The sequence below is a fragment of the Apostichopus japonicus genome, chromosome 16 (assembly GCF_037975245.1).
Source record: "Apostichopus japonicus isolate 1M-3 chromosome 16, ASM3797524v1, whole genome shotgun sequence".
Classification (NCBI taxonomy): domain Eukaryota; kingdom Metazoa; phylum Echinodermata; class Holothuroidea; order Aspidochirotida; family Stichopodidae; genus Apostichopus; species Apostichopus japonicus.
The window spans coordinates 9,152,284-9,180,012 of NC_092576.1; the positions used below are offsets into that span (position 1 = coordinate 9,152,284).

General features: G+C 38.0%; 3 protein-coding genes across 17 annotated transcripts in view; 2 read left to right on the top strand and 1 right to left on the bottom strand.

Moving 5' to 3' along the window:
- LOC139981981 (uncharacterized) overlaps positions 1 to 27,729 on the bottom strand; it is a 471,811-nt gene that overhangs the window by 220,623 nt on the left and 223,459 nt on the right. The gene's annotated exons all lie outside the window — the stretch shown is intronic.
- LOC139981986 (tyrosine kinase receptor Cad96Ca-like) overlaps positions 1 to 27,729 on the top strand; it is a 196,139-nt gene that overhangs the window by 130,100 nt on the left and 38,310 nt on the right. The gene's annotated exons all lie outside the window — the stretch shown is intronic.
- LOC139983529 (uncharacterized) lies at positions 14,772 to 26,028 on the top strand. 2 transcript variants are annotated; one of them, XM_071997147.1, is made up of 9 exons: positions 14,772 to 15,161; positions 16,554 to 16,598; positions 19,433 to 19,988; positions 20,988 to 21,133; positions 21,739 to 21,829; positions 22,543 to 22,908; positions 23,340 to 23,502; positions 23,830 to 23,948; positions 24,609 to 26,028. In XM_071997147.1, the coding sequence occupies exons 3-9, from the start codon at positions 19,602 to 19,604 to the stop codon at positions 24,960 to 24,962; spliced, it is 1,626 nt and encodes a 541-aa protein (XP_071853248.1). In that variant the 5' UTR covers positions 14,772 to 15,161; positions 16,554 to 16,598; positions 19,433 to 19,601; the 3' UTR covers positions 24,963 to 26,028. The 2 variants fall into 2 exon arrangements, with proteins under 2 accessions (XP_071853248.1, XP_071853247.1); XM_071997146.1 differs by having other exon boundaries at positions 14,772 to 16,598.

Genomic DNA, 27,729 nt, shown 5'->3' on the forward strand with positions numbered 1-27,729 from the left:
CCCTTTTGTAAATCATGTACTCATCCTTTAAGAAAAGTGAATAATAAAGAAAAATACCCCAGCAGCACGGCTAATAAATGAGCAGTGATGTAAGATGTTTGAATAGCTAACTACCGGACCAAAGTTCAGCATGGCTGATTCGAAATATACCAATAACAGATGAGAACAATTTGCGGAAGGAAGGAGTGCTTCTATACCTTCACACAGTGGCGTAGCTACGGGGGGGGGGGGGGGGCCTGGGGGGCCGGGCCCCCCATGAAATAGGCTGCCCCCCACTGGCCCCCCCCCCCCCACTGGGAATGGGGTAAAAAAAATTGTAAAAAAAAAAAAAACTCGTCAGTGGGATTCACTTTTTTTTTTTGTTCAATAATTTGGGAAATAGAGTTACACAATTTTCTCGTCTGCATCTGGCAGAATAAGAATAATACAATATCTGTAGTAATCATGAGAATGGTCATACAGCATGGCATGGCAATGGTCGATGCGACGGTTGCGACCATACATCGAACCTTGTGCATGTGCTGCGCGATATCGATATCTACCAATACATGTTATCGGTCATGGATTGGCACAAAAACCCAGATTCTGATGACAGCTGCCTCAAGAAACCCAATAAATGGCCTAATTAGCACTGAGCCACCAATGTGGACCATTACCGAAACATCGATGCGTGTTAGTCTTCCATCCCCTTCCTCTAATGCTATTTAAGTCCACATGTGGGCATTTCCTGCAAACCTACCGGTAGCCCACAGGGGTTTGAGTTGGGAAAAGGCCTTGACACCTTGAAACAACAAATGATGCCAACCACAGGCGTACGAGGCGGGGGGTGCAGGGGGGCAGACTGCCCCCTATATATATATATATATATATATATATTTATATATATATATATATATGTATATATATATATATATATAAATATGCAGTAGCTTGCCCGAATATTTTTCAAATTTTTGCCCGACAATTCCATGATTTTCTTTATTTAGCATCATGATGCCCGAATATTTCCGTGTAACACCACTGTAAGCGCAGTTCATCTGGGCTACCACGCTTTTTGCACGATCATTTTTTTTTTCTTCTAACTAGTCAATTGTATACCTGGACCAAGGGCGGCGGAACCGGGGGGAAAAAGGGGGCACGTGCCCCTCCCCCACTTTTCCTCAGGTTAGAAATGTGCCTTTTTTCTACATAAAAATTGAGGTGCCTCAAGTTAGCAAGAGGCCAGGGAACCAGAGTGAACACTCGGGAAGGGCCGTTTTCGGCCATCTGAGGGGTTTGTAAAACCAAAAATTTTCTAAAAGTACGCTCCGCGCCAACCGATGGTGGCGCTCCGCTGAGATAGCCGTGCACTTTGCAAATCCTGGCTAAGCCCGTGACTTTTAACGAATTTCTGTGAGCCAAACTCAAAGCATTTTCGAATGGAAAAAATTTGTTAAGATACAGGGGCGTATCCAGGATTTTCCAATAGGGGGGGCGCCAGGCATGAATGATCGCCGTCCTGGGGGATGGGTCTAAGGGGAGGGGGTGTACAATTTTTGCTTTCAAAGAAGGGCTGAAATGCAAAATGGTGTCATATGCATGGGCGGCAGTCCGTACTTCCGAGTGGGGGGGGGGGGGAGGACATGACCTTGTTGACTATCTAAGCGTAGCGCCACCATGAGTTGGCGCGAAGCGTACAAGAAAATTTTGGGATTAACATACCCTCTAGATGGCCGGAAACGGCACTTCCCGAGGTTTCCAAGCGGCATATACCCAACTTTAAAATAGGGATGTCATGTCCGAAATATCTCATAATCAGGATCCAAAATACTTTTTTTTTTAATTTCGGGTGTTATTTTGGGAAAATTGCCCCTGTCAATCTTGTTTCAGGCGCAACGTTAGAATGTTCGAGAGCTCTTTTATATTATTCGATGAAGAAAATGGCCTCATGCAGGCTATTATAGGCCTATACACATGCAATACACAATTACACATAGTTACATTCCTAGGTACCGATTGCTAGGGCATCCAGGTGAAACGTGTATTAAGCATTACCCTGGTTACATGAGATTCTCAGCTGTTCGAGGGAACATGTACGTGTATAGGCCTACTATAGGGCCTATATGAATACTATGAGGGTGCATATATGTACTATATCAATACCGTGGGCGCAATAATACATTTTGTTGTTATAGGGCCAATGAAGCCTACAGTCAACTATTTTGCTTTATAAAGACGCTTTATTTGAAAAGATCGCACTGCGTTTATGGTAGGCGAGAAATGAAGCTAAAAAAGAGCCGTACATTAACGAAGATGCATTAATGTAGGCATGAAAATATTCTTATCCCTGCCATTTGGTGGGGGGGGGGGTATTTTAACCAGGGGGATATATCCCCCCTCCACCCAGGATCGCCGCCCATGGCCATATGTGATCCATTTTTCGACCTTAATAATAAGCAACATTTCCAGTAAATATGGACACAAAATGCACAATTTAGTATGGCTGGCATGTCATGTTTAGTGTTTATAGTGATAATACAAACACAATTACCATCTGTTTCTAAAACTATTATGCCGCCGAACTTCGCCAGAACCTTTTTTTTGGCAAACAAAAAATAAAGCATACGGGAGGGGGGGGGGGGGGTTGAGCGATCACCGACATCTCACATAAAGGTCGTCATCAATTTTTTTTTTTTTTTTTTGTTAAACTTTTTTTTTTTTTTTTGTGTGACGGCCAATAGGGGGGGCGCGCGCCTGTTGCGCCCCCCCCCTGGATACGCCCCTGAGATATTAAAAAGAAAAAAAACTCTAATTCGGAAGATTCCTACATTAGCAACTAGCATGATTTCACCTCATTTTGTCTCAAATGAAAACTTGTTCCTTGTTTCCCAATTTGCGCATTGGATATTGCAGTGCTAGTATGCATATTTTCCTTGAGGGGGGGGGGGGGGGGGACGTTGATGGAGTGATGTGTATACACAAATAAGATAATACAATAAGAGTTATAAAGGGTACTGAATATAACGCTGCATCATTCCAATCGAATTTCTGCAAAGTGCCCTTTGATGTCGGTGCCCCCCCTCCCAGATTAAAAGTGCTTCCGCCGCCCTTGACCTGGATATCCCCGACATGAGTGTATAAAAGAAACATTTTCTTTTTCATGGATGGTGGGGGGGGGAGTGTCTACAAGCCTAGAAGTACAGGTTTATCATATTCTTTGTTATATTTTATACTTTTTTGTGAGACAAATTGCAGTCTCACCCGACACAGCGACAGTATCCCGCCTACGTGTCGTTGAACAATGTTTTTCTGGAGGTAGCTGAGTACTGTGTTAAAATAATAAATAAGGTAACTAAATATAGCAGCTTAAAAAATATACTGTCCCATTTTTCCCCTTCAAAGTGATGTTACCATTTTTTCTTCTTCTAATTTACCAAATTTTTGGGGAACTGTAAATTTCTAAAACGTGAGATTATAAAATAAAGAATGTTTAGATGCAACTTGCAAGGCCTCAGAAGTGCCGTTTCCGGCAATCTGAGAGGCATTGTGTGCCAAAAATTTCTTGTTCGCTACGCGCCAACCGATGGTGGCGCTCCGCTTAGATAGTGTCACGGGAACTTTCGGGCACAAAAATCTCTGCCCCCCCCCCAAACTGAAATGGTCCCGTACGTCTTTGATGTCAACTTCACTCAAGTTAAAAGTCTGGCTGAGTTGGCAAGGCCAATCAGCATGAAAGAGAAATTTTTTTTTTGCATTTCTGTCACCAAAGTTGCACATCTTTTTGGTTGCTATTTTGCCTCACAGGTGCCATCTCCTGCGATCTGCGGGGGTGCTGAAATCTCAAATTTTCTCTGTACGCTCCGCGCCAACCAAGGTGGCGCTCCGCTCAGATAGTAACCTCAGGCCCCCCCACAAGAAAGAACAGCCCCCCCCATGGCCCACCCACTCAAAAAAATCCTAGCTACGCCACTGCCTTCACATGATCATACACAATAATGCACATGTTTTGTAGCCTCTATAGTCCAATACACCTGTTTTCTCAACTTATTCCGTAAGAGTGGGGGGGGGGGGGTCTTTGAAAGGGGGAGGGTCCGATCTTCTAATTTTATGGCTTATTGGGTCACTAGTTCCCAAACATATTCGAGACGGATGCTCATACCATTTCTGGTTTAAAAGTTAAAAATGGTTAAAGTGCTCAACTGGCCATATTTTCAAACTGAGGCTAAAAATCGAAAGAAACTTACAGAACTAATAGTTCTATGGAAAACTTCCCCACCTTCCAAACGAGTGTGATAACGTCACAGAATCACAGGAGAATGGCATGTCCAAAATATTTAAGTCTTAAGAAAGTCAAAATCTTGGTTGGAACTAAAATTTATATGTGCGGCATTAAGTGGAAAGGTTTACGACCTCGAAAAGAATTTTCCAAACAATTATGGCGTTAATCCTCACCCTATAGGTTTACCATTAGGGTTAGCCTAATTAATTATGGTGTCTAAATGAAGAGGTCTATAGGAATTGAAGCTGAACCTCCGAATGCATATTATGGCAGACCGATGCTTTCACGTGATATCCATGTATTAGCTCAGTGTAAGTTGCTCTCTATATGAGGGCGCTTCGTAAGAATACTTTCTAAGGCAAACCCCACATCTCTGGAAAGATCTGTCAACTTGAAACTTATAATTACCTTGAAAGCTAATTGCAAAGGTACGTTTTGAAAATTAAATCCCGATTTTCCCGTCTTTTAACTCCAAGCGGATGTGATTTAGTCGTGAACGTCACTAAGTCGGAAATGCAACATGCAATGGCATAATAATTTGTGGCGTATATACAGCATGACACTTTCTCTTACTTCTTACGTTTCATATCTTTTCTTTTCTACTTGGATAAAAGGCGGCATGTTAAAAAGACATAAAAAATTGTAAAAAATATAATAAGAAAGTGACCAGAGGTCGGAGGCAATCGAAATGACATTGAAAAAATGAGCTTTGTTTTTAATATTTAAATATAGAATTTTAAGCCAGTCGGGCAAAGTTTACATTGGCGCCAAATACCGCTCCACAATATAACGTCATAAAAATCGATAAAAATACTGTTTGTCCTAGAATTGGACTCACTGGGTCCATTGATGCAATGATCAGGACGATCAAATGCATTATTGTAGAGAGTGAGAGGAGAATGAAAGGGTAGATAAGTATGATATCATTCCGAGTCTATACAGCTAGGGGAGGCCAGTGGCGTAACCAGAGGGAGCCAGATTTTTTTCTTTCAAATTTGCTTTGTGCTACAGTCTTGCGCCCCCCCCCCCCCCAAATGATATCCAGTGATGTATTCAAAATACTTCTTTTTACATTTTTTCGAGTTCTAATCAAAAGTATTCATACCTCAGGGCTCATGTTGATACTTCATGTAAGTTCAGAACTTGGAAATAAGACCGAGATATTAAACATTTTGGGCCTTCATCATACCCACATACGGAGACCGTTGATCAATATCGTCCTACAGAATAAGCGCCAATAATTTGGCCGGTTGTATAACCTATACAAACTAAAGCTAGCAACCCATGTGTATTTTCATCGACTTATGATGCCACTTGTGGAGAATTTTCACTGCACGTATAGGCCCAATAGGCCTAGTGAAACTTGTTTGTGTGGAAATATGGGCATGTAGGCCTAGTGAATTAGAGTAGCTAATTTATTCATTGTATCCTTTTCATAATGTGCGGAATTATGCAGAAACCACGACGACTGTCTCTGCAATAGAGGTAAATTAAGTGAAAGTGTGTCATGTTCCACTGAACCATTGGATGTGTATTTGTGCAGACGAGGTACCCGTCAATACATATATTTCTTGGTAATTCCTACCATCAACCATCACGGGGTTTCCCCCCTTAAGAAAATCACAATGGGAGGCCACGTTGACTTAGAACTTATGTTGTTGGTACAACTTACCACAGATGGGACTCACTATTGTTTATAGTCTTTGCCCGATTTATAATGTCTCGTGGTTAAAATGGCAAGCGAATGTGGCCAAAGAACACTTATATTAACAGAGGGCGCTCTTGTTAGCTTACATTTAGAGTTTATTTATGTTCTACTTACATTCAGAGCCATGTATACCTCTTTGTTTGCATTAATGTAAGATACATAACCTGTCATTTTTCAAAGCTCGAAGCCTTAACGTGTTCAGATGTTTCATCCTATCAGACCAACCTATGAGAGGTTATTGAGCCCCCCCCCCCCCACTCCCCTTGCCAGTAGTATACTGCATGATGTTGGTGCGAAGAAGAGTTTTGCCTGACCATTGCCTTTTCCAAACTTAAATGATCGGGCTGTTGTTTAGCATTAGGAGTGCTGTTGTAGGTGCAACTTTCCGAGATTTCCCAACGAAAACACTTGGGTATGGGGGAGGGGGCAAAGTGTGAATGTTATACATAAATCAGCCTCCCTAGAGAGATAGTCATGGTGGGGGGGGGGGGAGAGACACACCCAAAATGTTCTGCTCAGTATGTGCGGTACACATGCTGACGGAGTTAGTGTGAAGGCTGGTTGCAATGGACCCCCCCCCCCCCCCCGACACACACACACCTTCCCAGTGTTAACACTTCAAAGATCAATATGTAAGTTTTCTTTTCCTTCACAAAAAAAGTAAAGTACAACTTCTTCTTCATAACACCTAGTCTTCGACTTTCCTTGTTTCATGCCGTGGCATCAATCCCTTTAATCTAATTTGGCACTCATTTAGCAATCAGGAGTTCGGATTGTAGCAGACTGAATTGTTTGTCATCTTGTCTGAATGTTCAATGTGACAGCATCATGGTTTGCTAGTGACCGTGTCCAAAGAATGCAATAGCTTTTTGACATAGTTGTTACCATGGGCGGCGATCCGTACTTCCGAGTGGGGGGATATGACCTTGTTGACTATCTAAGCGTAGCGCCACTATGAGTTGGCGCGAAGCGTACAAGAAAATTTGGGGATTTACAAACCCTCTAGATGGCCGGAAACGGCACTTCCCAAGGTTCCCAAGTGGCATATACCCAACTTTAAAATAGGGATATCATGTCCGAAATATCTCATAATCAGGATCCAAAATACTTTTTTTTTTAATTTCGGGTGTTATTTTGGGAAAATTGCCCCTGTCAATCTTGTTTCAGGCGCTACGTTAGAATGTTCGAGAGCTCTTTTATATTATTCGATGAAGAAAATGGCCTCATGCAGGCTATTATAGGCCTATACACATGCAATACACAATAACACATAGTTACATTCCTAGGTACCGATTGCTAGGGCATCCAGGTGAAACTTGTATTAAGCATTACCCTGGTAACATGAGATTCTCAGCTGTTCGAGGGAACATGTACGTGTGTAGGCCTACTATAGGGCCTATATGAATACTATGAGGGTGCATATATGTACTATATCAATATCGTGATAAAGATAAAGACGGTTTATTTGAAAAGATCGCACTGCGTTTATGGTAGGCGAGAAATGAAGCTAAAAAAGAGCCGTACATTCACGATGATGCATAAATGTAGGCATATAAATATACTTATCCCTGGCATTTGGTGGGGGGAATATGGTGTATTACATCCCCTCCACCCATTTTCATGGGGGGATATATCCCCCCTTCCCCCCCCCCCCAGGATCGCCGCCCATGGTTGTTACAACATCAAATGATGTTATAGCATCACAGGCAATCGGGTTCATCTAATAATTTTAAATTATTTTATGCTAGAGAGCACCATGACAAGATTTCAGTCACTTCCGTAATAATAAAAATGTCAAGAATGGGGATTTTCATTCATCTGTCAATAATAGTTAATGAAATAAACAATAAAATACCATTATCAATTGCGACTTGAGTTTATTGAAATCACCAAGTACAGTCCTCTTTGTTGCAATGTCACCAGATTAAAGTATTGCATTTATTCACCACAAATATGCTATGATATCACTAGAATAACAAAACAAATCGCTGCTTTTCCCAGCAACTAGATAGTAAGTAGAAATAAGCACATACTTACTTACATATGAAACACAAACAGCTATGGTATTTCCAAGATACATTTGGCATAGCAAGGTACTGTCAACCAGAATAAAAACATTTCATGGTTCCTGCTGCTGCTCATTGCTTAACAGGGAACACTCCAAGTATGTTATGATGAAGCAAGATCAATAATTGCCTTACAAAGCCACACCTCCTCATAAATACACACGTTATCCATTTTAATACATATCGCCATGTGTAAGCTACCTATCAATAACACACTCACCTTTGATGAAACTGTGACTTATGGTTGTCTACTGTAGGTTTAACCCTGTGACCTCATTAATATTCATGATATGAGCACCAAAATCAATATTTTTATCAACTAATTATGGACCAACCACCCACCAAATATAGCATTGATCAATCATAGCCCTTGTTGAGTTATCGTGCATACAAACTTAAGTGTCACACACATACACACATACACGCAGACACACCGACCTGACTACAAAGCTTTCAGCAAGAAACCAAAACTACAAAATGCCATACACAAAATGCACATAAATTTAAGTTTGCTGTTGTGTTTGATCCAGGCACAATGCAACATGATATTTCTTGTTAATTAAACAAAGAGGTAATTGCATACTTCCTTGACAGCAAGGAAATGTTAATTGACTGTCAAGACTGACTGAAACCACAGAATGTTTAACATACAATGGGTGGGTTCATTTGCTGCAATGTTCAGAAAATAACATTATATGAACCCTGCTGAAGGATAACTATTTCATGCCACAACAAATACCTTTCTACAGTGAAAAGAATCTTTTTAGACTAAATAGATCTGTCAATAAATGAACAGAGCATATGTCACCAGTGATTTGCAAAGGGCATATTTCTATAGCATTTTAATGGTAAGATTTGTTATTTATTTTAACATTGTTTACTAATTATTAGTCACTAATATAAAATTCTTCTTGATTAACTGCATGATTAGGTGGCAGAAATATGATAATTATGATAGTAACATGAGCAAATACTGTATACCTACAAACCTTTTCTGCCACACCCCTTTTTTTTATCATCATTGAACAACCATTCCAATTGTTATTCTGCTTGCATACAGTGCTTTCTCAATTGACTTGAATTGTGATCAATAATAACATTGAGTTGCTTTTTATAGTTATTGGGATCATTTGCTTGATCCTATGAAGTTTTACAGTACCTAAAGGAGTAAACATCTAAGAATGTCTGCAAAGGTAAAATACTAACTGTATCCAAGGACAGTATTTAACTTATCACAATATGAGGTTCAACTGCATTATACCATACTGCAGCTTTAAACAACTACATACACATAAACCTGCAAGACCAAGAAATATGCCTCCTCCCAACCCATTGCCTTCTCAGGTATGCACAGAATGCCTTCATTATTAGCAACCATGGCTGGTGAAAGACATATAAATTGATAAAACTAAATTATTATTTTCAGTTGGAATGTCCAGCCAAATCAGTCTCCATGTGATTACTGTCATGTCTTTCTGCTACTACTGCACTCATGAAACTTTCTCTATGAGGCTTCTTATGCCCTTCAGCATGTCTCTTGACATAAATAGAATGAAAATATAAAAAGTTTCAACACAATATGCATGAAAATATGAGTGTAATGTCAGGTATTTTGTGTGAAGTATTTGCCAGTTTTGCACACTTTTGGCAAAAGTTTTGCTCACTGCCATAGCTAAAATGATTGAATTTTTTCTCATACAATGTCTGAAAATTTTGCCAACAGATGATTGAATGAACACCGGCCCAGTGACTAAACGGAGAGGATGAACATTTCTAGTTGCCAGAGAAATGCTTGTGGTTGCAATTGTGACCTTGCAGAGGAAATTGCATCCAACTTTCACAAAAATCCATCACAAAAAGAGTTTCCAGAGCACTTAAACAACCATAGATAAATGTAATACAGCTAACCCATTAAAACCACACTCAAGTTGTGAAATTTTAACCCTAAATATGTATAGCTTTTTTAATACTACTGATAAGTTACCACTGTAAACTGGTCATATACAGTGTACCAAAAGATTGAGTGATTTGCAAACCCTGAAACTGGCATGTTGTATGATATGCTGCAGGTTTCCTGTAAACAAGGCTCTACTTGATTCATAAATAAGTACTCGACCACATCATGTGTCAAGGTGAAAGAAAAAGACATAATTTTATAGAATTCCTAAATACAAACTGTAAATGATGACATCCTAGGCTGCTAGCACAGATACATGTATGGTGAACAAACTTACCACCTTGATCTATTACATGTTAATATGAGTAGGAAGCTAATTGTATTTTGCCAATTTTGAGCTATCTACATAACTTAATAGTTCAATCTTTTGTCAAGCAATCCCACTTGCCTCAAACACAAGACTGCAGGGTTTAAAGTTGGTAAAGGATGGTTAAGCCAAAGGCTGTCATACAGTTGCAGTGCTATGAGGGGTTTTCACACCGCCCATTCAGTAGTTACTTCAAAAAGGTACTGTAGAAAGATGAATAACAGATGGATAACAGCTAGATAGATTGACAGAGTGAAGATGCTGAGTCACAATATATCAAGTGGCATAGCTGGTTCGAGCTAAAAGTTACATTCCAATATGGGAGGGTCTTTCAAATATCCAGTTGCTCAGACTTACACCAGTATTTTACATACACTGTGCTTGCTCTCCATTAACCAGGTGCCACTCCATTAAATATGGAATAACAACATTTCGCTCCAGAGTCTTTGTCCATAGGAGGCATCCATCATGGACATACTGTTATTTATCATGATGGCAACTTTCATAGACCAGTCATGGAACCATGCAAAATATTTTGTGTGTCTTTGAGTGCAGCTTTACTTTCCTTTCCAATGTTTTTGGTTGTGCTTCTACTGCCAGTACTATCCTTTTTTATCAGCATGTTAACGATCATTGACATCTACTGCCAGGGTGTGTTGTCAGGAAACCATCTTTGGAAAGATTAAGGCCAGACTGGATAGTCATGCTTTTGAATGACTTATGAAGTTCTCTTGGATCTCATGCTGATCACCTGTCACAATTTTATTAAAATAGCTCAATACCCTGTCCAAACAAGGATCTAAATCACTGCAGTTTACAAAGTCATTATACAAACTAAGGGCTTCCAATTTCATCCACAAAAGTCCATGAAATACGTACAGTATAGCCTAGTGCTGAAGAACATGTGGAGTGAGTACTTGGTAATAATATTATATTTTTCAAAATTGCAGACAATACGCTGCACATTGTTATACAGTGCACATATAGGACAAACAATGGGGCATTAGACATATTGTGAATCGCCTTTGGGTAAGCACGACACACCTCCCCCTTGGATCCACCAGTACAAAGCTAATTGTATTGATCCTAGGCCCTAGGGTACTAATAATTATTAAAATACCAGAGTAAATTGCCGTGCGCATGACACTGGCAGTACAGTTTGCAGGCCTAAGTAAGGCTAACAAAGTTACATTCCTAAAATACAGTTACGCCTAGTAGTATAGTAAAAGCTTCATAATTGACGCACCCCCGTAATTGACGCATCTTCAATTATTACTAGCAACGATACAGCAGGCCACCTAAACTTTTTACAGTCAAGTAGAATTACATATTTCATCAGCTTGAATCCATTTCAGCTATTTGCTGACCAAATTATGGTTTTTCTTAAGCTTTTAACACCCTCCACCCAGTTTTGCACGTTTCTTGGTCATTTGGAATCTTACACCCTAAAAATAACCAACATTACCTCAATATGATACCACTTATCTCTGGGACCTGACCTGTCTGAGCTTAGAGGCTCAGAGCATAGCAAACTGCATACAAAGTCAATTGATGTATACTAAGGCCTCACTACACTACACTACAGTTAGCTTATCAACGAATGTGTCAATTTAGGGGTATGAAAGAACTTGACACGGCAGACATTTTGAGGTCAAATTCTGCTCAATTGTACAGTGCATAAGCACAGAACCCTAAATATTTAGAGATCATTACATTTCTGAGGAACTACACATATGAAAAACACATACAGTTGAGTGATTTGGATTTTTCCTTGATATACAGTACATCGTTGATCAAATCCTATAGGCTTAAGTGCGTCAATTATCCCACCATGATACTAGTAGTAGTAACACGTAAATTTAGGCTACAATTCTTTAGAACAGCAAGGAAGCCCCAAAGCCCCCTACTCATGACCTTCAAATATAAACAAGTAGCCCAATGAATGAGATAGGTACTTGTTCGGCTCGGCACACTCGATACCTCCTACCCTATAGTACCTAGCTTAGGCTTGCCTAAGGTACAGTATGCCATACAACCGGCTAAGATGCACAATTTCCATCCAATAATACTGCTGTTAGTGGCGACAAGTTTCACATAAAGTATATTGGATATTCAGGCAATGCGTAAGCCTTGGTTTCAAGTGAGCACCTTATCGGTAGTCTTTCGCCGATAAAATTACAGCTAAAATGAGATACTTACGTTGCTGGATGATATACAGGATGTGTACAACAGTCGTAGCCTACTTCGCGTACGTACGAACAGTGTATACTTCTGTGCTGTGTCTAAACAGTTGATGGCGCCATGTCGTTACAAGTCTCGTACTGCGATGGTCTAAAATTGCCAATTTTCGTTATTTTACATCCAGAATATTCCAAATTTCACCAAGAATAGCAATCATGTGTCTTTAATACAAATTCTGGATGTCGCTGATATATATATCCTAGTTTTCCCGTATATTGCGCGGAAAGTTGAGGTTAACATATGTCCTACCTACACCGTATGCGAAAATAACGTTATATACACTGTTGAGTGAGGCTCAGATTTGCACTGAAAATGCTCTTTATAGCAAGAACATACAAACAATTCTAAGTTAATTTCTGATAAATACCATCATGTTGGCTACATACAAGGAGAAATTTGTTTACACAACGCACGATATTTGAATTGGTAATGCCTCAGACTTATGTTTACCAAGAAGTTGGTAAACATATGCCCAAGGTACACATAGGCCCCAGCTACCACCCACGAATGTAAACATATGCCCGTATTTATAACTATAACTATATATATATATATATATATATATATATATATATATATATATATATATATATATATATATATATATATATATATAACACGATGTGTCACTTCTGGTCGAAAAAGTGCGCGATACACAGGGTAGAACTGTATGTTTAAACATCAATTATGGACAGTGTGCACCTAGGCTATATCACACCTGTATGCTTCAAGTCTATTCTTGGTACAAAATTTGAAAACTACAAATGTCAATATTCGAGAACAAAGCATTAGATTTGAAGGTAAGTTTTACCAGAATGTTCAGATTATAGTACTCTTTGATATAAATTTGAAAACTACAAATGTCAATATTCGAGAACAAAGCATTAGATTTGAAGGTAAGTTTTACCAGAATGTTCAGATTATAGTACTCTTTGATATAAATTTTGGCTGGACAATCCTTTTCAAATGGCAAAAAATGCCAGCATAATTGTATGACTATATGTGACATACAGTACCTCAAAAGTTTCACTACTCTCACATTCTTGGACAAAACTGTCTTCTTCAACCGATGTCTCTGATGGTGCAATGCCATCCAAAAATGAAACTTCTGGGTCTGAAAACTTGTCTGTAAGAAAAAGTATGAACAACTTTTATTAAAGTTATAAGCAACCTCAGGCCTAGAGGAAAGATGATGGATGGCGATGGGACGTTGACTTTCAAACACAAACCGTATCTTTCTGCTGATTAAAGAAAGTTCTGGTTGAAATTGCTACTGATGAGACAGTTTTTTGGGAAATCTTTGCAGGATGCATATTTATAGCTGATTTGAAGGGAAACTGTACAGAAAGTTGTGTATCTCTCAATTACCTACCTATCCTCCTTTAAAAAATGCCTCTAAAATAATACTACAAAAATCTAACCTGTTTCTTGTTGCCAAGGGAGGCTTGTTGGCATTCCAATGCACCTGTCAAGCGTTTCAAGAAATGCAGATCCTCACAAGTGACTGTTGTAAGGAAAGAGCAAAGGTTCTGTGAAATCCTCTTGACATAAATTGAAAACGTTTGTTAAAACTAGCTTTACTCTGTCAAAATATGTCCATATATCAAAGAAAACAATAATAAGACAGAAGAGGTGACACAGCTGAAATGATACGTGTAACCAGAACAACAAAATTGAAGGTTTATCTTAATGCATCACAATTAGTGTTCAAACAATTTACTTTCGGAATCGGTACGATTATTGCATAATCGGAACATAATCGGAATCGGTAAAAATTACGTGGAATACCAGTTATGTCATACCGATTATTCAAAAACATATGGAAGGTGAAATTATCATTATTCAAAAACATATATATGGAAGTTGAAAATATCAACTGACGTATTAGGTTTGTTCTTTTACTACGAAATATAAAAGTAATGACACCCTCTTCAAGTCTTTCACAATGTAATTTCATCAAATTAGGCTGCCATGGTCGCCGATTTTGCTTCCCTCGGGGTTAGTGACTTCATATTTCTCGCCATAGTAAGCATGGTAACAATAACAATTTCGCGAATTAACGAATGTGCTAGACAGGGTCGGAAATATGCGGGGACGACGGGCGATTCGCCCTAGCAAGTGCTAAAAAAGCCCTCCTAAAGCACAATTACGAGTGCGAAAAAGAAAAGAGAGTTCTATAAGAAAATCGCCCTTGTTATGTCAGGTGTCTGTGTAAAATTAATTATCACATGCACTCTAAAAACTAAAGTGCTGTCTTTACAGCTCTTTATAAGTGCTAACCTCTTTCTAGCACTTTTGGTGCAGCTACCAACGAATTCCCAAACCGTGTGCGGATATCTTCATGATGGTAACAGCACTTGTTAAAGTGCTAAGTTTGAATTGATGAATTTCATTGGCTGTCGATAAGTTAACGTCACTGTTCACCTCGTGTGCGTGCATGCGACGGCCGGCCAGGCTGTCACGCCCATAGTACATGTATGCACTATATGCCTGATTGTACTGTAGTATTGTGTACTATATTTGCAACACGTAAGCCGTGCGCTCAAAGCTTGCAGTAGTAGCAGTACTTACGTACGTAAATACAATTCTAATAACACCCATCGGCGCAATTTGTATGGTAAAAAGTAAGTGTTAAACTTTTCAGTTATTTCGATACTCGAGTTTGGTACAGTACTGATCATTTCATTCTACTGAAAGATAAATATTTGCTCGTATTTTTCATATGACGATCATGACTGGCGTATTTGATACGCGAATTACGCGATCTTTTCAAGTTTCATGAGTGAGCCAGTGATAATTTACTGTAGCCCCTAGGCATAACTTCAGTTAGGCCAGGCACCACTTCTACTAGGCCTAGCTTAGGTCGTGGGCATTAAAAAGGCCGTGGCTATTCTTATGACTAGTCGTTACAATTATTTATGCACTATTCTTACGACATCGGCGAATTGAAGCGCAGTAAAGTAAATAAAACAACTTCGCATGTAGTAGGGTAAACATAACGCTAAACCTTAACCCTAACCGGAAATTATTGTTACTCCTAGTCGTCAAAATAGTACTCCTAGTCGTAAAATTAGCCACGTTAAAGCAACTGCGCATGCATATTTATAAATTATTCTTACGACTAGTCGTAAGAATAGCCACTTTGCATTAATAAGCTATACGTATTGGGCTGATTAGGCATATAAAGCCTAGGCATGGCCCTAGATAGGCATAGGCTACTTAAGCTTTGTATTATATGATGGTGGTCTCTAATTTCGCGCATTTTGGCCACAAATTGGATTTTGACTTACGATTATTTGACCTAGCCTAGGGCGATGGCTAAGCTAATCTAGGCCTAGGCCTATTCTATATATATAATGTCTGACATAGGCCTAACCATATGATTGGTATCAATAGGCTAGGCCCTATAGCTAACATTCCTGACTAAGGCTTAACTTATAGTTAGGCCTGACAGACTAAATATGTATCCACTTATTTATGGTTCCTCTAGCTACTTCCATCTCACATATATTATTTAGATACTCTATCTATGTTTACTAGCCAACTGTAGTTTCTACTGTCTTATTTATTTATCCAATAAAAAATAATGTTCAACAAGTAAAAATGGAATGTAGAAAATAAACTTAACATCTTGAGTTAAAATATTAAAAGCTAGGCTTTGCCTAATGACAGACATTTTCCATGTTGGTTTCCAGTTCAATTGACCAAGTAAAAAAAAAAGGCTAAAGACCTTAAACTAAGTTGTAGGCCGAAGCTAGTTATAGGCGAGTAGCCTACAGTATATCATCGACTGCGTACGAGTGATTGCCAAATTATGTTTATGCTATTGTTGACTGGGGAGATTTTGTCCACTTATGCAATTCTGGCATATTATCAACTGACAACTGGGGTGGTGGTGGGGGGATTTGGTGGCAGCCACCCCATCCCCTGCCTTAGAAGTTGAATGCCTTTGGCTCTAGCCAAGGTCATTAGAATACTTCAACTAATCCATAGAAAAAATTTTCTTCTTTTTACAGCAATTTGAGAAGCTGCCTTACGAAGCATTGATGAAAAGTCAAAAGGTAGAGTCTGGAGCATCAATTGATAGGCTACATCATGACTTACTGCCAACTTGAAACATGTTCATATATTAATTAAATTATTTCAAAAGCTTTCAATATGGGTTACCTTTGTTTTAAATGTAGTATCATCATAACTGGTGGTACACGTACCTTTTTTTCTCATCTTCATAGAGCACATGCACTATTTGATATGAAAGGACTTCACTTAATATGTAAACAAGGTGGTTGTCCACGGACCTTTCATTCTTTTAATTCTTTCAGAAAACACCTTGTTAGAGAACATGATGAACAATGTAATTTAAGAGATGCTCATGAAAATCATGCTGAAGATTTGCAACTGCATGCATCCTTGAATGATGCCACCACTTTGCATGAAAATGTATTGGAAGAAAGTGGGAGTGACTTAGATGATGATGCAGAAAGTATTTCAGAAGTTCAATCAAAAGAGGATTTATCCAAACATGCTGGAATTTTCATTCTAAATCTACTGTCAGACACAAATATGACTTATGCATCTCTGTAAAGAGTCGTTGCTGGAGCCTCGTTATTGCTTGGTGATGTGATTGGTCATCTTCGTTCTCTTACAAAGGTATTTTCTGATAACTATAACCTGGAAACATGTGCTGAACAGTTAGGTGCGTTATTACTTGAGTTTGACAATTCTAAAGAAGTATTCTCAGAACTCAGTAGTAGGTACAAACAAGAAAAGTACATATCTGAACACTTTAATGTTGTTAAGCCAAAAACAATATTGCTGGGTCATCGCTTTGATTCTGTAACAAACTCACAAACAGGCCGAGCAGGTCAGGTGGCTGTTAGAGAAACATTCCAATATGTCCCCATTTTGGAAACTCTGAAGATGCTCTTTAGAAGTAACTTAGTTCAAACAGAAGTTTTTAATGGTCACACATCAGTAGATGGGTTTATGAGAGACTATTGTGATGGGGAAATGTTTCAAAAGCACCCTCTACTTGCAAAAGAAAAGGGAGCAATTCAGATTAATTTGTTTTTTGATGAGCTTGAAGTTACAAATCCTTTAGGTAGCAAGACAGGTATTCATAAACTTGGGGCATTTTATTATGTTCTTAAAAATTTAGATCCCAAATTCAACTCATCTCTAAAAAATGTGCATTTACTTGCAATGTGCAATTGTGTTGATATAAAGAAATATGGCTATGGACCAATTCTGGCCCCTTTCATGGAAGAATTACACCAACTTGAGTCAGATGAGGGAGTGTTAATTGCCTTGGACAAAGACAAGTCATTTTCACTTCGGGGCACGCTAGCTGTAGTATCAGCAGATAATCTTGGTGGCAATTCTCTATTTGGATTCGTTGAGAGTTTTAGCGCAAACATGCCTTGTAAAGTGTGTACAGGAAACAAAGAAGACTTTCAAGTGAAGTTTACTGGGGAACAGTTTCAACTAAGATCAAAGCTTGAACATGATCAGCATGTGAGGGACGCGCAGAGAAATCCTCCTAGTTGTTCTGCAAGAGGAGTGAAAAGATCATGTATCCTTAACACCTCAAAATATTTCCATGTCACATCCAATTTCTGTCCAGATGTTATGCATGATGTGTTGGAAGGGATAGCACCAATGGAAGTAAAGCTTGTTTTAAAAGCTTTGATTTTTGATGAAAAATTATTCACATTAGATCAATTAAATTTAAAAATATCCACTCATAACTATGGGTTTTGTGATCAGTCAAATAAGCCTAGTCAGATAATGCAGCACACTCTGAAATCAAATGATAACAGCTTAAAGCAAAGAGCTGCACAGATGTGGTGTCTCTTGAGGGTTGTTCCACTTTTAATAGGGGAATACATTCCAAGAGGTAATTGTTTCTGGGAGCTAATTCTGAAACTAAGAAAAATTACAGATATTATCTTTGCTCCTAAAGTGACAAGAGGACAGTGTGTTTACTTGAAGAGTCTCATAGAGGACCACCACTCTCATTTTAAAAGAGTGTTTCCTGATGTAAGCTTCATTCCAAAGCATCATTTCCTGGTGCATTATCCCTTTCTGATGCTTCAAGTGGGACCTGTTGTTCACATGTGGTGTATGCGATTCGAAGCAAAACACATGTATGCCAAGAGGCTTTCGGGTGTGGTTTGTTGTTTCAAAGACATCTGTAAAACTGTCACTCAAAGACATCAGATTAGCCACTGTGGGAAATGGTTTTTATCATCTAATGATAATGCTGAAGCATCACTATGTGTGGCAAATGTTACTCCATGTCAAGTGTGCGACATTTGTGGTTTTGAAACTTTGCTACAAAATGTTGCAGGACTTTCAGCAGAAGATGAACTTGATGTTGCAGATCATATAGTATACTTTGGCACAATGTACAGGGCTGGTATGGTTGTGGTCATAGATACTGTAAACGAATCTCCAATATTTTGTAGGATAATATCAATACTATTAGTTGGTCAGCTTGTTTATATACATGGAGAAGTCTGGGAAGCTTGTTATTTTGACGAACATTTGCATTCTTACTCAGTGCAAAAAGGTGAATGCTACACTTTCAAAAGAATTGAAGATCTAATGGATTTTTATCCACTAGTTTTAAATTTCTTTGGAAGTGAGACCTATATTAGCCTAAAATATGGAATAATGTAGAGAAGTGTGTTCATTGTTTTGACTGAATTAAGGACACACATGGTCTCTGTTCTGTATTGACACTTTATACTTATTACTTCACAGTACAAATTCATATGTGCTCTCCATATCAGGTTTAAAATATGTCTCTCTACTACTTTAAAGTTTTGTAAAATACAAGTAAAATGAGTCTAGTTTGATAATTCTATATTGCAAGATTGTCATATCCTTGCAGAGAATGCCTCACCAAAATAATTTACCAGACAATCAACAGCAGATTTACCAAGTTGAAGTCCAAGGGAAGCTACAACTTCTAATCCTTTTGTGTGAAGCATACAAGGTTGGGGTATTTACACAACAAGAATTAATCAATCTCCTTGTTGACTTATTGTACCAGATTTGACATGGATAAGAGGAAGTTATATGTGACTCTTGAAGGAAGTCAGATCAAGAAAGTTAAGCTTTTAAAACGGGAGGAATTTGGGACAACATATTCATCCCTCGTGAACAAAATACAGCAAAAGTTCAAGATAGATGGAACAGTAAGAATTTCAGCAAAAGTTGAAAAAGATGGGTTGTTTATAGAAGTAGAAGAGGATGATGAAGACTTTGAAGAAATCGTGGAAGAAGCACTTGAGTTTAAGGTTACCCAGGCCCTGTTTCAGAATTCTATGCCGAATCAGCTTGATGCATCCCCTGAGAAGAATCATGAAATTGATAGTGATGACAACCAAGATGAGGAATCTAGCTGTGAAACTTCCATTGCATGCTCAACAGGAACACAATCTACAGTAAGTGTTTCTAATCATATTTAGTTCTTTCTTCCCCAATGTTTTATTAAAGCAAGGTGATACTTTGCTTTGCCACAAACACACTAAGTCTGCTACTTAATCGCTTGCATCGACACAATAACAATTTGTGTTAACCATTTTGGTGCATTTGCATTAGTTGTAAAATAGTATTTGGCATTCACAGTCTGTCACTAATGTCATCTGGTAGACATCTTATATGTTCTTTTCAAAAGTAAGGATTACATAAGTACCATCCATACAGTTCTCAGAATTGACAAATATTTAAGGCTAACAGCAAGTCTTTCAGTCAGTGATAAAAAGAAACTAAAAGCATATCCAAGTCTACAGTGGTAGTACAATTTCATCGTAGGTGACCCCTTTCATTTGGAACTATATGGAGATAACTCATAAGTATTAATAACAGTCTCCCCATTTATTTGGAGGGACTCAGAAGTTTTACCTCTACAGATTTTGCATGCAACACATGTACTTGACATTTTCATGTTCTGCCTGATTTCAGGATTCTTACAAATGGTTTAAGTGTTGGAACAAGTACAGTACCTTTTCTATGAGCGTTTCTCTTGTTCCTTTTTGTGAAGGGAATCACGGGTAAATCATATGTTAGGAAGTTTGCATCCATTAAATCAAGGTCAGTCCTCCAGTTGCTGCAGTTTTTCATCTCTGCAGCATGCATGCATGTACTACATAGTTGGAATTAGCCAATTTTATATTAATGGATGGCCACATAGCCACAAAGCTTCACGAACAAAACATTAACGTTGCACATGCAGAATCTGCACTGTTCAGAACCACCCAATATGTACGTACATATGGCTGTGTATGTGCAGTGATAACATGCAGCTTGTTTGCATAGTATTAATTCTATACCAGAAATGGGTCAAAGTTGTTTTGCAAAATACATAGGAGCTTGCAGTACTATGGAGTAACCACATTTTAATAATTTACTACATATCTCAATTACTTTTTCATATTTTCCAGTCTTTGGACCTCCTATCAATGTTGGATACACATCCCAAAGGAGAAGAAATTACTCGTGAATACATGAAGAACAAGACACTCACACCGCAGACAAGAATAACTTTAGTGAACATTGTCTGTGCAGCACTTGTCAAGATACATGGATAGTGAGTAACCAGGCTTAATGCCTGTACTGTATGTATGCTGAAAACCATGCCCAATTTTTTTTTATGGTGGGATTGGTATTGTTCCAAGACACTTGTATGGTTTTCAGTGGCATCTTTACCTTCAAATCAGAGGAATGTTGTACTGATTACCCCAAAATTACAAAAGATTTCTAAAAGACACACAGAGCAGAAGCAAAACATTGAACTTCTGAATTAATGACACATATTGTTGTGAAACATGGAGATCATCTGCCATTTTCCGTCTGGTTAATGGTCAAATCAAGGACAAGGAGAGCCTCATTAATAGACATTGAACATGACAGAAATGTGGTCAAACTCAGTGCAACATGTTGGACAGTGGTATGGTTGAAAAACAGGCAGTTAATTAATATCCCACTAACATGTTTCTACTTATACTCAACTGCAACATAGACATTTCACTTGTCCACATGATAGTTTCCCTGGAAGTTATTGTGGGATTAAATCTTGAAGTGGCTCGAATGCATGTTTGTGTAAGATATGTAAGTATATGATAGGTTTCTACTGAAGATTTTGAAAGTCAGTCATTGTTTACATTTAAAGTTTGATTCCATGTATTCTTTCAGCTATCCATCACCAGAAGAGAAGGAGAGAGCAGCAAGATGCATCATTGATCGATTTCCAAACCTTCGGGATAAGATGGGTAAATCTGGACATGTAAGCAATACAAATCCTTTATTTAGTATGGCATATATAAAAAAGTTAAATAAGAGGGTGGGGGGGGGGGACAGCAACCAAGGGGATCAGATGTATCAAGTATCACAATTTAAGTTTAAGATTTCAAGTATGATCAATATAAAGTGTGAATATGCATTTTTTCTTTTTTCCAAGATTGTTGACTGTTTTTTTCCTTGTTCAGAAACTACAGTGATAGTTTACTTATTATCTTAAATGTTCCCCCTCCCCCTCCCCAAAAAAAATGGTGTTCAGTATGTACCAGTGCATTAATTTCGGTAACCTGTTAGCGATGTTTTACCTCTTCACTTGCATTTGAAGTTTTCTTGACATGTATTTGACCTGTATGTGACAATTATTGATAGAAACATAAATAATAACTATGGTGAAGTAAGACTTAATGTAGAGAAAGCAGTGTTTGAAATGAAGGTTGTAGACTGTGCCCTCTCCCCACCTTCCCTAAATGTGGCTGAAACCAACTTGTGCTCTTCCTGACTCCTACACCTTAACTGAGCATTATGGCAGTGGATAACGTAGCATCATTTAGCCACTACTCTCTCCAGAAAGCCCCCACAAACTGCATTTTTTTATTAATGCATTTTAAGATATTGCAAGATAGGTGGTACTTTATGACATTTAAGTTTTGTTTTGCTATCATTACATAAGTATAAAATGATTGTTTTTTGTATATATAGGAGCATTTCTTCTGCAAAACCGGTGGCCAAAGTGGTTATATACAGAGCCGACTCAAGAATATTAGAAGACATCTGCCAAAACAGAATCAGCAGAGACCAAGACTAGGCATGTCTGGGGCCCCGTACCAGCTTACAAACATGGAAAATGACAAAGGGCAGTCTACAGGAGATCTTCCAACCATAGACAATGATGAAGCAAAAGGACTGGCTGATTTTTGTCGAAGTACACCATTAGAGAGCAAAGCGGCAATTTTAAAGGCGATGAAAGAATTCACAGGGAACCGTGTAAACTGGATTAAAGAAAAGTCTCCAACGATGACACAGATTATAAAGGAGTACCCACAGTATATAGAAATCCCAGAAATTGTAAGTAATTTTGGTATTAAAGAATGTAAGATTTTGTTTTCAACATTTAAAAGTGAAAGTTTCAGTGATTTTGTTGTCCTTTCCTTTTATGATTGCTGCTGCAAAATGTTCATTCTTTGGCTAATTTAAACATTGGGGATTTGCACTTATGATGTGGACTTTAACATGCCTTTGTATAGATGGGAAGAGAAGTATGTATACAATGGCCCATATCAATGATTGTAAAGGGTATGCTCCTTTTCCAAAAGTAAGCTTGGATTTGATGAGTTTCTCTGAAAGTACACCATCACCTCCTAGGTGAGTTAGGTATTATTCAGTGGGTACTTTTCTCAGCTATAGTTACACCAAACCTCATGTGTAAATTAAACACAGGTTTAATATAACTTGTTGTATTTTGAATATCAAAGATACCATTTCTTTCCTCAAAAAAGATTTCACAAGACTTCCAGCAGATGTTTGGTGAGGAGACTGGAGCTAACTTCCTTATGAAATGGGGTCAACATGCTAAAAGCATCCTGGAGTACATGAAAAACAGTAGAAATGTGAAACTGGTTGAACTAACAAAGGAATATGAAGGAACAGCAAAATCAGATGGTGAGCAAGTTACAAATATGTATATAAAAAACTTTCATCTACTTTTAATTACCTAATCTCTAATTATAAATTAACCAGTTTAATATGTAGACAGGACATTTGAACATCATAGATGAATTACCTATTCTCAGAAACTTTTGATTGATAGTCACTGAATATTACCATATGTGATGCCAATTCTGCAAATCTTAAATGTAAATGGGTTATAATATGCCTTGTGTCTGTATGTTCTCCACCATTGTATTTGTGTTCTTCATATCTTTAACTTCTTTTGTTTCTACTGTTATTTTTGCAATAATAAGGTTTGTGTATTCATTTAATTTGTAGAACTGTGTGCTCTTTATGCCTTGCTGGGGTTGGTCCACCTGCTTCCTAGTTTTAACACAAGGAAGAAGGGGAAATGCAGCAGGGAAGACCACATTGGATTCTTCCTTGACTTGCAGAATGTGAGTATATATGTTGCTTAGTGTCTTCTGATTTTAGTAGTTTGCCTAAAAGGCATACAATTACCGGTACAGTCAAATTAACTTGCACATGTTTGTACATCACTGCTTGTCACATGTTCTTACATCAAGTATGTTGTGCTAGTCCCATGTCAGATCCATAATAAAATTGCTCATGGGACCCACAATGAATTTTTGCATTCTGGTTATTAATTGGAGTCAACAAAATTTAGAAGCATGGTAACCTCAAATCCACAAAAACAGGTAGTTGCAGAATGTCAAAATTATGCTATGTGCATGCCATAAGTCCTTAGTACCTAAAACCTTAGTACTGCTAAATATTATGTAAGGTCTAGAGTGGTCAAGATAAACAGGGGAAAGGCCTAAAACAGATGAGCGTGAAAATATGACTTATTTTACATAGCTGCCACATTTAGAGAACAGACAACAAGCTATGATTTCATAAAATTTAAAATCAAGATTGTCTTAGAGAAGAATATTTACTCAAATTTGATCAGCTTAAGTTAGGCATCAGGGTTGGACTGGCATTCAGTTTTAAAGATCTAATGTCCAAAGTATGAAATCTTTGCAAAGAAATATGGAAATTATTCACAGTTTTCATTTCTTAAATTGTCAATGAGTTGTATGTTTTTTTTTTCATAGATTGGGACCAGTGTGGAAGATTACATAAGAAGCCAGCAGCTCCAAACAACCACAAGAAAGCAGCCATATATACTTGCCCTGGGTAGCAGGTACAATGTAGACCAGTATTTTATTGCTGTTGATGGAACACCCATCCCAGTCTCAAGAAGTGCCTGTGGGATTACAACTGCCACAGACTTATTGTTTAAAGTACACTTCGTGTTCAACATCAACTTTGCTGTACAGCTACAAGACTTTTTCATATATCTACAGGTAGTGTTGTATGGAATAGGCATTCTCCCAGGGCAGAAAGTGAGTAACAGAGTGAAAGAGGTCAAGGTGGCTGTAGAATCCATGGAAAAAGAAGATGACTAGTTGCACCTCAACTTTTCCAAATGTTTTTACTGTAGGTCTTTTTGGAATAGTTTACATGTGTGTCTAATTCTGTTTCAGTCATATTTATACCCTGACTTTTAATTATTCAACTATGCTTAGCTGTGTAAAGTATGTGTGGTCATTCCTTGTACTTAAAAACGCACTGGGTACCTGGGAAATTACATATTGGGCAATTTTCCTCAACAATAGCTCAGTGCAACCAATTTCCTTCCACCTTTGGTTTTCAGCTGTTTCCAAAAAAGGAATCATTAGGTACCTATGTGTTTTGTAGTACACTAGATTTTCCTATTACCTTTCGTATTTGGTATATTTTATAGTTTTGCAGTTGTATAATCATTATACCCAACAGTTATAAGTTTAGATATCTTAAAGGTTGTATTGGCCCCAAATATGCTAGATTTTAAAATATGGTCACATTTGGTCAAAATTCAACAGGGTATTTTCAACAGGGAATTTTCCTCAACAATAGCTCAGTGCAACCAATTTCCTTCCACCTTTGGTTTTCAGCTGTTTCCAAAACAGGAATCATTAGGTACCTATGTGTTTTGTAGTACACTAGATTTTCCTGTTACCTTTCGTATTTGGTATATTTCATAGTTTTGCAGTTGTATAATCATTTTACCCAACCGTTAGGGGTTTAGATATCTTAAAGGTTATATTGGCCCCAAATATGCTAGATTTTAAAATATGGTCACGTTTGGTCAAAATTCTTAAACTTTTCTTATTAACACCCTGGAGGAAATTTACCTCACTGGAACATTTCAGATATCCTGAGTATTCATGTAGAATGTCAATTTGGAAAGTAAAGATCTCCAGGAAAGTAGTTTTTGAAAACTTCTATTAAGTTTAGCATGCTATATTTTGGGGCCAATACAGACTACCATTAAGTGAAAAGTTGGATAGTGATATATCTTTGAATCACTGAATTTGCTTCATAATTATGTGATATTAAGCTGGTGGTTATATCTGAGAACCACAACAAAATATTAAAGGTTTTACTATAACTTAACTGAAAAACTTGCATCTTTCCTTTCACTCCAAACAATTGCAGGGTCTAAAAGGGAGGGGGGGGGGGTGTTCAATTCATTTTCTGATATGATAATTGCAAATGCAGTACAGGTCCAAGTGCAAGTATTGAAGTAGAGTGAGTGAGAGTGAGAGAGTGAGTGAGAGCATGTTAAAGTCCACATCATAAGTGCAAATCCCCAATGTTTAAATTAGTGAGTTCATGGTTTACTAAATTTTAATTAAGTCACTGATTCAAAACAAATGTTAGGGTATAAATATATAAGAAAATCACAAATCATTGTTAACGATCTGAAATCTTATGCACTTCATTTTCACTTTGTGTTTGATATGTTCTTTGTTTCATGAAATAAAAACGTAAATCTTATTTAGTTTCTCTGTTTTCCTTTATTCTTGTTGATTTAGTATGCACAAAATGTGTCAAAAAAGTGAGGAATGTCTTGAAGAATGGTATCCTCAGCTTCCATCAATTTGTTGTTTGACATCTAAGAAGACACTTGTTTATGGGGTTGTGGGCTATTTGAAGCAATGGCGAAGATCCTCTGAATATAATAGTTTTGGCACTTTAAAGTGTTGGGTATAGCTCTTAGTGGGTGCAGAAACCAGCACCTTATTGGGTGCAGAAACTAGCACTTTATGAGGTGCTGGGAGAGATAGCACTTTGTCAGTGCTGTGTTTAGCACTTGGGGTGCTGTCCCTAATAGGGCTCTTACCAAGTGCTATGAAATAGGTCTTTAAGTGCTGAAATCAGCACTTTAGTTTTTAGAGTGTGCGTTTGCTTTAGCAGCGCGAATCGCGCAAACAGTTCTCACAATCCCGCATCAAATTTGAAGCAGTGCGGGAGGATCGCGCTCAATCACCGGGAACTTTCCGCGCACAGTCACTGGCAAATTACAGCCCCCCACGAAGCAATTTCAGTACCAGCGACAATAACCTAAAAGCCCCACAAATCTCCGACCACATGGTAGCCTTACTTCACACTAAGTCAACATGGAAATCTAACCTAGCCATCTGTTTATTCGCTCTTGTTGTGTCGCAAATAAAAAATAAAAATATCCATGGAAACTGCAATCTTCGACCACACGTTAGCCTAACAACCACACTAAGTCAATGGGAAATATAGCTCAACCATCGTTTTGCAAAAAAAAAACAAACAATACTTTGCGTAGCTTTTTTACATACTTTCCTTGCTGCTATCGTCGCGCATGGTACCTGAACACCACACGTAGTCAACGGGAAAATCTAGTCTAAGCATCTCTTTATTCGCTGAAATTGTGACGCAGTTAGCTATAACTAAAATATCCATGAAATACTGCAACCTTTGACCTCATGTTAGCCTAACAACCACACTAAGTCAATGGGAAATGTAGCCTAACCATCGGTTTGCAAAAAAAAAAAATGCGTAGCTTAGTTTTCAACTTTCAATATGCTGGAAAACGGCATTTGTTTGGAAGGTATGTGCTATGTCTTAAAGAGGGAATGTTGTATTTTATTTTGGAGTAGTTTCTAGTTGTTATTATTTCTTTACATCAATCTGGTAACATTCTAGAGTAATTTTAAACAAGTTACGATGGTACAAATTTGCTTTTCAGTTTGATTGACCTGAGCATACATTTTCTAATTGAACTTGAATGGAGTTAATAGGTAACGAATAACTATGTTTAACTTCAAGTTCGTAACATTTCTATTTGTTCATAAACGGTTTAATACTGAAAATAAG